The 13,159-nt window shown below is 36.9% G+C and overlaps 1 protein-coding gene across 3 annotated transcripts in view; it reads right to left on the reverse strand.

Moving 5' to 3' along the window:
• The window catches only part of LOC105526021 (chromosome unknown open reading frame, human C14orf37), a 318,003-nt gene that overhangs the window by 113,873 nt on the left and 190,971 nt on the right, over positions 1–13,159 (reverse strand). The window contains exon 5 of one of the 3 annotated variants that reach the window (XM_011961888.1): positions 9,176–9,543. The exons of the other annotated variants lie outside the window; for them this stretch is intronic. Within the exon in view, the coding sequence (XP_011817278.1) occupies positions 9,308–9,543 (236 nt within the window). The 3' untranslated portion in view covers positions 9,176–9,307. Of the gene's footprint in view, positions 1–9,175; positions 9,544–13,159 lie in introns of those variants that run through there. 3 annotated transcript variants of the gene reach the window in all.

Here is a 13,159-nt window from a genome sequence, read left to right on the forward strand (position 1 = left end):
ACGCTCAACAAAATCAATAAAATATATGGGAGAAATTTTGCCCTATGACCCTGAGTCATTTGAGTAACCTGACTCTGCTACAAACATGTGTTGTTTAATAGGCAGTTCCCACCAAAGGTGCTCCGTTTCTCTAACTGCATTGTTATCACAGCTTTGACTTTTTTAGACCTCCAGAAGATAGAGAAGTAGCTAGCACTTCCAGGCTGTTACTAATGCATCAAAGACAGAAAAAACCTTGGTTTAGAATGTGTCAACCCAACAATGACGGCAGGAAGAACCAGAGCAGGAACATCTGTTCCCCAACATCTGCTGTCTATTCTTGACTTTCAAGGAGAATAGGGTCTCACCTGTATTTTCTGCCTTTTTGGAATAGCAATGATTATTAGTTTGAATCATCATCTTTTGTCTACTTATTCATGAGTTTTACATGTCAAATTTCTCTTTTAGTGACTTTTTCCTCCCTTTACTAAGTTTAAAATTAAATCTAAGGTAAACAAATTAGAGGCCAGGTGCAGAGGCTCACGGCTGTAATCCCAGCACTTTGGGAGGCCAAGGCAAGTGAATCACGAGGTCAGGAGATCAAGACCATCCTGGCTAACGTGGTGAAAAACTGCCTCTACTAAAAATACAAAATTCAGACGGGCGTGGTGTTGCACACCCTTAGTCCCAGCTACTTGGGAGACTTATGCAGGAGAATCACTTGAACCCGGGAGGCTGAGGTTGCAGTGAGCTGAGATCACGCCACTGCACTCCATCCTGGGTGACAGAGCAAGACTCCGTCTCAAAAAAAAGAAAAATAAATAAAATTAGCCCATGTGAAAAAGAAGAAGCATGCCATGAAAAGAAACAGGGTAGCTTCACCAGGCATGGGCTGAGCACATATTAGTCTTTCTCTCACTTCTATGAAGGAAATGGCTCTGACACATCCCAGTGGTATCTTTCTCAACGAAGAAACATTTGTAGGCATACGTATTCCTGGGAACTCTCACGCCAATAATAATCAAAAGCCATTGTTTCCACCTATAAAGTGACTGAAGCCCTAGAAATGACACTGCTTTTATTTCCAGATTTGTTTTTAAACTTGAGCATCAAAAAAATTGGGTGCAAAACTTAAAAGCCAGAAAGAAAATATTAAACGTGTCTTGAGGATGTGCAGCGACTCTCCAGTAGATGGCTCTCCAGGATCATAAGGTTCTAAGGGATACTAGAATTTTCTGAAATAACTACCACAAAATCCAGCAACTCACAATGTTAAGCTGACTTAGAATATATAGAATTTCATTACATTTCTAAAATGGAAATATTCCTGCCAAGTACTTTTACATTTTTGTCACGTAATATGAGATATATATTAGACTATATACATATACCATATTTATCTTATTAAGCTTCATAGTTAAATGAACCCCAGAGAACTCACTGTTCAATTTAAGGACTAGTACGTTATTAACACTGTTGCACCTATCTGCATATTCCTCTTATCTTAACGTCCTTCTTCCCCTTAAAGCCATACGAAGTTACTGAATGTTGTATTTAGGGACTTTCTTTCCATTCAAAATTATGGTTTTAAGTTTCACACATCTTGTACAAAACACTGGTTTATTAATTTTCACTGATATTGGTGTTCATTATGCATGTATGTCACAATTTATTTATCCCCACGTCAAGGAACATTTTGGGTATTTGGTTATTGCTAATTTTTTTGCTGTTATGAATAGTGCTGCTTGAACACTCATATATGATCTCTAGCATATTTGTTCAAGGGTTTCACTAGGGTACATTCCTAAAAGTAGAATTGCTAGGTTAAAAGGAATACAAGTGTTCAACATCCTAATGTCTAGATAAATGTCCCTAGCTCCAAATCCTCATCAACCTTTGGCATTGTCAAACATTTAATTTCTTTTCAAACCAGTGTGTATAAAATGATGTCACTCCAGATGTCATTTGCACCTCCTTGATGACTAATGAGGTTGTGTATCCATTCAGTATCTGTGTGAGATGCCTACTCATGTCTTTCGCTCATCTTTCTATTGGGCTGTCTGTCATTTTCCTGCTGATTCTTTTAGAGTTCTTTCTATCCTGGACATCAATCCTTTATCAGTTATGTGGATTACAAATATCTTTGCTAATTTTAGAAGCTGTATTTTCACTTTCTTTCTAGCATCCTTTTATAAAAGGTTTTAGTTTTAATATCACTGAATTTTTCAGGATTTTTATGGTTAGCAATTTTACTGTCATATCTAAAAAATTTTGTGAGGTCAGAAAAATATTCTACAAGTTTAGTCAATTTAAGTTTTGCCTAGCACATCTGTTTTTAAACCACGTAGAACTGATTTTTGTGTAGGATGTGACTTCCAATTCAATATAATTTTTTCTATATGGACAACCAATTGTCCCAGAATTTTCTGTTTGTTTTGAATGCTTTCCCCATCACTCTGCAGTGCAATTTCCATCATATGTCAAGGACCCTCTAGAGCAGTGTGTTTCCATGACTATTCTCCTCCACTGGCCACTTTAACTATTCCTGCCCACGTCCCCATTGTCCAAATATGTAATGACATAGTAAGAGCTTTATAAGTCTTAATATCTGTCGGGGTATTTACAGACACCTTCCTTCAATTTCTTTTTCTTCTTTAGGAGTACACTGGCTATTTCTTGGCCTTTTGCTCTTCCATATAAATGTTATCAAAAGTTTACTAAGTTGTTCTGAATTAATGCAATGTAAAAATAAAATAATGAAATCTTACTGTTATTACTTCATTCTATTTTATTTGGGTTTCTCCTACTTTGTTTTTATAGCTGTATTAGTCCATTCTCACACTGCTATGAAGATACTACCTAAGACTGGGTAATGCATAAACAAGGGAGATTTAATTGACTCACAGTACTGCATGGCTGGAGAGGCCTCAGGAAACTTACAGTGGTGGCGGAAGGGGAAGCAGGCACCTTCTTCACAAGGTGGTAGGAGACACAGCAAGCATGACTGAGTGTGAAGGAGGAACTTGTCAAACACATATAAAACCATCAGATCTCGTGAGAACTCACTATCACAAGAACAGCATGGGAAAACCACTCTCATGATCCAATCACTTCCCACTAAGTCCCCACCTCAACACATGGGGGATTACAATTCAAGATGAGATTTGGGTGGGGACACAGAGCCAAACCACATCAATAGCTTAAGGTGGAAGTTACTTAGCTCATTCATTTTCAGCCTTTCCTCTTCTAATAGAAGCTTTTGGGGTTTTTTTTTTAAATTGATAATTGTATATATTTATCTTGTCCAACTTGACGTTTTGAAGTATATATGTATTGTGGAATGACTAAATCTAACATATGCATTACCTCACAAAGTTATTTTTTGTGGTGAGAACACTTAACATCCACTTTCAGCATTTATTAAGAATATATTGTTATTAACTATAGTCACCATGTCATACAATAACAGAAACTTTTTTATTTTTTAAAGTGAACAAACTCACTGAGGAAGCTTTCTAAAGGTTAAAAAATGTCCCATTATATAAACCTTCATCTTCACCCCACAAGTCTGATGTATTTTCTCTGAGTCAGTTCCAAATATTTTGATTTTCTATTATAATTTCTTCTTTGATCCACAAGTTATTTAGAAGTGGCCTTTTTCATTTTCAAAAGTATGGGGCAATTTGCCTTTTTCATTATTAATGTCTAACCTAATTACACAACCATCAGAGAATACAGCCTGCATGATACCAATTCCTTAAAATTTGTTGAGATTTTTATTTTTATTTATTTTTTATTTATTTTTGAGACGGAGTCCACTCTGTCACCCAGGCTGGAGTGCAATGACGCCATCTCAGCTCACTGCAACCTCCACCTCCCAGGTTCAAGTGATTCTCCTGCCTCAGCCTCTCAAGTAGTTGGAATTACAGGTGCACACCCACCACGCTCGGCTCATTTTTTGTATTACAGGTGCACACTGCCATGCCCAACTAATTTTTAGTAGAGACGGGGTTTTACCATGTTGGCCAAGCTGCTCTCGAGCTCCTGACCTCAGATGATCCACCCGCCTTGGGTCCCAAAGTGCTAGGATTACAGGCATGAGCCACCGCGCTCAGCCAGGATTTTTTTAGTGGACTGGTTTATGGCCAATTTTTATAAATACTTCACGGGTGATTGAAGATAACATATTTGCTAACAGTTGGGGACAGTATTTGATATATGTCAAGGAATGCTTTTGTCTCAAATTTTATTTTGTTTGAAGATTTTGCCAAATTGAATACAATATATAAGAAGGATAATCTATAATAATATAAAGCTGTTTTAGTATTCAAAAACCAATGAGTATAATTCAATATAGTAACAGCCTAAAAAAGAAAACCATATCATCATCTTAAAAGGTACAGAAACATCAATGCAGAAAAAGTATTTGATAAACATCCAACATCCACACAATGTCCAAAAACAAAACAAAACAAAACAAAACAAAATCCAAGCACTCAGCAAACTAAGAAGGGACAACTTGATTGTGTTAAGTTTGGGCTGTCATAACAAAATGCCAGAAACTAAGTGGCCTAAACAAAAAAAATTTATTTTCTCACAGTTCTGGAGGTTAGAAGTCCAAGATCAAGGCACCAGCCAGGTGGGTTTCTGGTAAGGCCTCTCTTCCTGGCTTACAGATGGCCGCCTTCTTGCTGTGTCCTTATACGGCATTTCCTCTCTTGCAGAGACTCTAGGGTCTCTTTTTTTTCTTCCTTCTGTTGTTGTTGTTGTTGTTTTTTACTTCATTAGAGATGGTGTCACTCTGTCACCCAGGCTGAAGTGCAGTCACATAATCACACAATCAGTTCACTGCAGTCTTGAACTCCTGGGCTCAAACGATCCTCCTATCTCAGCCTCCCAAGTAGCTAGGACTACAGGTGCATGTCACTATCCCAGCTAATTTATTTCACTTTTTGTAGGGATTAGGGTCTCTATTGTGACCAGGCTGGTCTCAAACTCCTAGTCTCAAGCAATCCTTCTGCCTTCACCCCCTTAAAGTTCTGGGATTAAAGGCATGAGCTACCCCTCCCAGCCCACTTTCTCTTTTTAAAAGGACACCAGTCCTATTGGATTTGGCCCCACTCTTATGACCTCATATAACTTAACTACCCCGTTACAGACCCTATCTCCAAATACAATCACATTGGTGATTAAGTCTTCAACACATACATTTTTTCTACGGACACAATTCAGTCCATAACACTGATAAAAGGTGTCAACAAGAAACCTCTAGCTAACATCATAATTAGCCCACTTGTATTTATTGTCATTATTGATGTATTTGTGTTTGTTACTGTATTTTTTCCACTTTTTCTGTGCTTAATTTTTCCTTTTTTTTGGCTTTTTTTTCTGTTTTCTCCCACTACTGGTTTATAAATTATACATTCCACTGCCTACTGCATTTTTTTTCAGTTGTTACTCTTCAATTTTACCATGCATATTTAACTAACCAAAGACTGAAGTTAATCACTATTTTATCACTCAATAAGAAGGGTTTTAGAGCCCTTTAATCCTGACTATATCTTCCCAATTTAAGTACTGTCATCCGCTATTTTAGCTCTGTCCTCTCTTCTTACTCCATAAATTAGAAATTTTATTCTATACAGAGTACTTATGATTTATGTACATATTTATCAATTTATTTGCTCACTATTTCTTCTTGCATCTCAGTCCCTCCTTCTGAATTATCTTTCTTATTCCTTAAACGCAATGCCTTCATAAGTTCCTTTTCTAAAATCTGTTGCCACTATTTTTGCCTTTGTTCTTTTAAAGTAGAGGCAGATCTTTCTAGGTTATTCGTTAATTTATCTTATCTCATTAAAGAGATTCTCCTGTTTTCTGCTTTCCATTTCCACCATTGCTGCTAAGTCTGCTCTCGGTCTACATTTTGTTCCTTTGTAGGTAATCTGCCTTTTTCCTCTGGCTTTTTTCCTTTAAATCTAGATCTTCAGATTTCTCTCTTTGTCTTCATTATTCTTTCATTTCATTACAATATATCTTATTGAGCATTTTTAACTTTTTTTATTGATGTAGAACATACAAACAAAAAGTTGACAAACCATAAGTGTACAACTTAATAAACTATTACATCGTGAACCTGCATATTCACCACCCAGATTCATTTTTTAAAAAGCAACATTCTATTGTACCAGAAGCCCCCTTCATACCACCATTATTACCCCAAAGGTAGGCACTATTCTGACTTCTAACACCATGCATTAGGTTTGCTGGCTTTTGAAATTTCTATAAATGGAATTATATTGTATGCATTTCTTAATATCTAGCTTCTTTCACTGCAAGATCAACCCCCATATTGCTGCATGTGGCAATCATCCATTCATATTTAGCACCATATAGCTTTCCACTGTATTAACATAGCACAATTTATTTGTCTATTCTACTGGTGATGGTTAGAATTTAGGTTATTTCAAGGTTTTTGCTTTTCCAAATAATCAGTGTTGCTGTTAACACTCCTGTATATCTTTTGGTGTGCTTGTGTTTGCATTTTTGACGGTTTATTTATCTTGTGTGATACATGTTGTGTTTCCTGTGTCCATGGAATCATGTCTTGTCACAGTTTGGAAAACATTTTCAGCCATTACCACTATGAATCCTATCCCTCTATGAATTCCATATCTCTTTCATTCTCTCTATTTTCTCCTGCCGGAAATCTGATTAGGTAAGTGAGGAGTTTTCACTCTATCCTTCATAAAGCTTAGCTTTTCTTTCATGTTCTCTCACTTGTCTCTTTGTGCTACACTCTCTATAATGTACTCAAATTGATCTTCCAGTTCATTAATTTTCTCTTTTGGAATATTTAACCTGTCATTGAGGCTTTTTTCCCAAAAATTATATTTATATTTCTAAATGTTCTATTTGGTTATTTTTAAAAATCTGCTGGGTCATTTTTGACAGCATTTTATTACCTGCTCATTTTTGTGATATTTTTTATTTCCTTAAAGCTTTTATAAATGGTTATTTCATATCTATGTCTGCATGGTTTTAGTATCTAAGGTCCTGAGTAAAGAGTAAGCCAAGCCAATCTTACTTGTCTTTGTCTTTTCTGGTGACTCTCAGTCATGGTGGTTCGTTTCCTTGGTAATTTGTTGATGTTTTATTATAACACATTTATTTTATTGCTCACATTGGCTTGGTTCTAATCTGTGGGAAACCTGGGGGACTCCACTGGACATGATTTTTTTCAGACAGAATTTACATTTGCTTCTGTGGGAAGTCAGGGTGTGATACAAACCTGGAACTACTTTATTTTATTCCCCTTACACAGGCTTAATGTGGAAATGTCAGTTCAGCTTCCTTATCTTACTACTGGCTCAAGTGCAGACACCTAGTATAACAATGATATTACTATTTGTCCCAGAGCACCCTTACCTCTTCCTTGAAGTTAATTCCTTGGGTTTCAGCCCATTTTTGGAATACACCAAGCTAGAAAGTGCAATCCTTGCAGATTTTTCTGACTACTTGTAATCCCATTAATTTATTAAGGCATATGATTTACCCAAGATCTAGTCATTTTGCTATGTCAAAATCCATTTGTTTTCTGTCAGAATCTGAAATCCAAATAACGTACTTTTCAAAGGCATCCATATTCAAAATCATCCATTTTTACCTACATTATAAATAGGTCCAAAGAGCTGAGTAAGAGCTTTTATTTGCTTTTCAAACTCCATTTTTAAATTCTCCAATTTCAAATACTCATAAGAGAATCTGTAATCTGGGTATATTTTAAAATTAGATAAAATCTCAAATGTTATTATTAAATATTACCTTCTAATAGAGAACCGAGAAATAAAGCTGCACACCTACAACCATCTGATCTTCAATAAAGTCAACAATAACAAGCAATGGAGAAAGGACTCCCTATTCAATAAATGATGCTGGGATAGCTGGCTAGCCAAATGCAGAAGATTGAAACCAGTCCCCTAACTCTCACCATGTACAAAAATTAACTCAAGATGGATTAAAGACTTAAATGTAAGACATACAACTATAAAAATTCTAGAAGAAAATCTAGAAAATACCATTCTGGACATTGGCCTTGGCAAAGAATTTATGACTAAACCCCTAAAAGTATTTGCAACAAAAATAAAAATTGACAACTGGGACCTAATTAAACTTAAGAGCTTTTGCACAGCAAAAGAAACCATCAAGGGAGTAAATAGACAACCAACAGAATGGGAGAAAATATTCACAAACTATCCATTCAACAAATGTTTAATGTCCAGAATCTACGAGAAATTTAAACAATTCAACAAGCAAAAAACAACCCCATTAAAAATGGGCAAAGGACATGAACAAACACTTCTCAAAAGAAGACTTATGAAGAAATGCTCAACATCACTAATCATTAGAGCAATGCAAATCAAAACCACAATGAGATGCCAACTCACACCAGTTAGAATGGTTATTAGAAGTCAAAACATAACAGATGCTGGTGAGGTTATGGAGAAAAGGGAATGCTTGTACACTGTGGATGGGAATGCAAATTAATTCAGCCCCTGTGGAAAGCAGTTTGGAGATTTCTCAAAGAACTTAAAAGAGAACTACCATTTGATTCAGCAATCCCATTTCTGGGTATATATCTAAAAGGAAACAAATAATTCTACCAAAAAAACATGCACTCATATATCCATAGCAGCACTATTCAAAATAGCAAAGGCATGTAATCAACCAAGATGCCCAACAATGGTAGACTAACAAAAATGTGATACATATACACCATGGAATACTATGCAGCCATAAAAAATCATTTCCTGTGCCACAATATGGATGTACCTAGAGGCCATCAAACTAAGTAAATTAAGACAGGAACAGAAAACCAAGTATCACATGTTCTCACTTATAAGTGGGAGCTAACATTGAGTAAATATGAACTCAAAGAATGAAACAGACACTGGGGCCTACTTGAGGGTGGAGGGTGGAAGGAGGAAGAGGAGTGAAAAACAAACTATCGAGTACTATGCTCACTACCTGAGTGATGGGATCATTCATATACCAAACCCCCGTGACACACAATTTACCCACGTAACAAACTTGTACATGTACCCCCAAACGTAAAAGTTGAAAGAAAAAAATAGACATTACCTTAAACATGTCTGTTAATTTATTCAGTTATCTCCTTGTCAAATGCCTCATCACCATGACTTTTTAAACTACATTATTAATCTATACAAATTTCTTGAAAATTTTTACTAAATTTCAAATTTTCCATTCACTGTGTAATAGTAAATATAATAATTTAAAATTTCCTCCATTGTAGCCGTAACAATATTCAAAAGGTACATTCATGAGAAAATGAAAAGGCTCGAGACAAGATAGTCCACTTCAAACACAAGTGGCATAATGTTTTGGATTCAATTTCCATTTCAGACAGCTGTTTAAATATTTTCTTGACTGGGGTGAAGGAGCTCACACTTGTAATTCCAACACTTTGGGAGGCCAAGGCAGGCAAACTTCTTAAACCCAGGAGTTTGAGACGAGCCTGGGCAGCATGGTGAAACCCTGTCTCTACAAAAAATACAAAAATTGGCTGGGTGGGGTGCTGCACATCTCTAGTCCCAGATACTCAGGAGGCTGAAGTGGGAGGATTGTCTGAGCCTGGGAGGCCAAGGCTGCAGTGAGCTATGATTGCACAACTGTACTTCAGCCTAAACAACAGAGTGAGACTCTGTCTCAACAATAAATAAATAAACAAATAACTAAATAATTTTCTTATTTCACTTAATATTACTTTTTCTAAATTTGAGGATTCTGCTCTTGATAATAGCATTGCCTATATCTGGTTAACAAGCTGAAGATACGAGTTAACTTAAGTACCTTCGCATTTACTGCTCACAACAACTCCTTTTCAGCCATGAGCCCATATAATTGGTATGTTATCCATTATCTTCTATAAATCCTGCCCCAAAGTTATACTGGTAGAACCCTATAGCAATAATTACAAGTTCTAGAGTTCGATACTTGCTCCTTTATTTTAGAGACAGGGTTTCGCTCTGTCACCCAGGCTGGAGTACAGTAACACAACCATAGCTCGCTGCAGTCTTGAACTCCCTGGCTCAAGAGACCCTCCTGCCTCTGCTTCTCGAGTAGCTGAGATTACAGGCATGAACCACTGTGCCTTGCTTAACATCTGCTCATTAAATAACCCACTTTTGATTCAGATGACAGCTTCATATATTTCCCTCTAGAAAACGAGACTACAGAAATCCTATTCTATTTCTCAAGTATGCTATAAAGAGAAACACAAAGCTATACTAATATTATATCTATAAATTCCGAGCCATCTGGAATATCTTTCTCTTCAGCAATTTAGTCATCTTAAAGGACTACTTGCTTTAAGCAAACATATACAAAACTTGCATATAAAAATCCACATACACTCAAAATATAAATTATAGGTTGGTTAGGTTGATTATTGACTACACAAAAATATGTATGAAAGTAGATTTCCCCTTCAAAATGTAAAACATGACTCAACCTATCTAAAATGAGGCTTACATAATAATTTGTGGAAATATGCATTTGTCTTATCATATTTGCATGCATTTAGCTCCTTGAAGGCAGAGATTTTACCTTAATCCATCTTTGTGCCCCACTTCCCAGGATTAAGCATTGTGCCTCACACAGAATAAGCTCTCAGTATATGTTGATTGAATGGAAATAAACTGAACAACACCTTATCTTCCTCTTCAAAATAAATATTTAAATGCCTTTATAGAACTCCAATCCAATTTTCATTAAGTTATGTCACGTATATGTTTCAAATGAGTATAACTTTTTTTTTTTTTTAAGAGACTTGGTCTCACCCTGTCACCCAAGCTGGAGTGCAGTGGTATGATCACAGTTCACTTCAGCCTCGAACTCCTGGACTCAAGCAGTCCTCCTACCTCAGCCTCCTGAACAGCTGGGACTATAGATACATGCCACCACACCCAGCTAATTTAAAAAAATAAAAAAAATTTATACAGATGGAGTCTCACTATGTTGCCCAGACTAGTGTCAAACTCCTGGCCTCAAGCGATCCTCCTGCCTCGGCCTCCCAAAGTGCAGAGAGAGAGCCATTTTCTACTCACTTATTCTACTCACCAGTGTGGGCTGGGTGGTCCAGGAGGCTTCATAGAGGAGAAAAGGTTTGAGCTGAATTGTTTCTGTTTCTTTCCTGGCCTCTTAACTTCATAGCTCCCTGTTTATGGAGCAGAGAAGCTCTGAGTATTATTTGCTATAGAATGTGACAGAATGATCTTTTAATCATATGGGTATATTTCTTGTGTGGTGAGAACAGTGCTATACTGCCTGGAAATGAATCATACCTTTAACTGGGATGGAATTTTATCTGAAGAGTGGCATGTACACGGTATTAATCATGACAATTGTAGGACTGTCATTGCCTAGGAATTAAACGTGTGTCCTTCAACCTGTAAACAGGACAGACAATCTGTATGCAGGGGGTAGGGGCTCACTACTACTTGGTGGTGAGCCCTAGGAGAAATTTATGTCTTGGTCTTGGCTTTTCTATGTGGGGGCAGGGGTGGGGAGTAGAAAATGAGAAGTTTACCCTTTACATAGGGGACAAAAAATAGGCAAGCACTGAGATGCCAGAAAGTCTGGCAAAGTGCCTGAAATATTGTTCCAGTGCTTTGGGAATAGAATATAAAACACTCAGACAAAGCACGGAATGGGTCAGGGCCCATAAGCCCTAGAAACTCATTAGCGAAGATCAGATAGAAATTTGTACCTGGCGAATCTAATTCATTTTCTGTTTCTTTCACTTTCTCAGTTTATTTGCTTTGTGTTCCCTTAGGTTTGAGCCAGGTCTTTAAAAACTTTCTGTTAATTTCAGTTGAAACAAGTGAAAGGATGTACATCTCTTCCTGAGCCAGAGTTTTAATAGGAAACAGGATTCCTCAGAGAGCATGTGAAGCAGAAAAAATCCAGAGGGAGCAGCCAGGCTCCTGCCCACCTGAAGAATCTCCTTCTCCTGCTAAAACGTTGCATTTTCTTTATGCTGTTTTAATAGAAGAAGAAATTTCTGTAGCCTGCTGTGTCTGGAGATAAGCAATGTAGAAGGAGGCAGAACGGCTGGAGAAGAAAAGACCCTGGTAAATGAGGGCAAAATCAATGTAAATCTTTAAGGAACAATCTAATGCTTCCAAGTGTGATAACTTTTAAATCTTGTAAGGCCATTTAAATTGGTGTATTACATTTTTCTTCTAATCTTTTCCCTCAGAGATATACATTCATTTAAATGTTAAGAGGTAGTCCGATGGCAAAACAACTTCATGGCTATGAATACGGCTTGATAAAGCGCAGTCGATGCCATCCACACATTATTCTATACATTTTTAAGGTTTGTAATGGTTTGTCCTCCAATGCAATAAAATTCTCATGTTTATACCAATCAAAGAATACTTACATATGTCTATCCTCATACCGAAACATCATGCCTTTGAAAATGGCTTAATTTTCTGCAAACATCTAAAATATCTTTGAAATTTCTACCACTCACATCTAGTTCCAAGCTACAGGTTTGCCTCAGCATCCGCACAAAAGCCACCACACATGGAAAGCCCTGCTTGGACCACTGCCCACAGGGATTCTCAACCCTGGAGTCTATGCCCAGATTAAACAGTCAGAACAAATCCTTTTGCCAGGAATCTGAACATCACCCTCAAAAGAGACATGTATCTCTTTCTATAGAAATACCTAGTTTACTGTAAACTAGATATTTATTAACCTGAGGCTGAGCACCTGATTGCCTCTTCTTCATGGAAAAGCAGCTGCTCCAGTTGTTAAAAGCTATTCTTAAGAAATAATTCATCTAACCAGTGAGCTATGACTTGGTTGACTGCTGGCTATAAAATAATTTATCGCTAGTATGGTGTATATGGTATCTATTCACCACTCTTTAGAATTTTTTCCATACTGTTAGGTTTGTTCCCACTCATTTTTCTACAAATGTCAATAAAATTATACAGTCACACATCACTTAACAATGGGGATACATTCTGAGAAATGTGTCATGAGGTGATTTCGTCATGATGCAAACATCATAGAGTGTATATACACACATCTAGAAGGTGTAGCCTACTACACACATAGGCTATAAGGTATAGCCTATTGCTCC

This window comes from Colobus angolensis, unplaced genomic scaffold, assembly GCF_000951035.1.
Source record: "Colobus angolensis palliatus isolate OR3802 unplaced genomic scaffold, Cang.pa_1.0 Scaffold57, whole genome shotgun sequence".
Classification (NCBI taxonomy): domain Eukaryota; kingdom Metazoa; phylum Chordata; class Mammalia; order Primates; family Cercopithecidae; genus Colobus; species Colobus angolensis.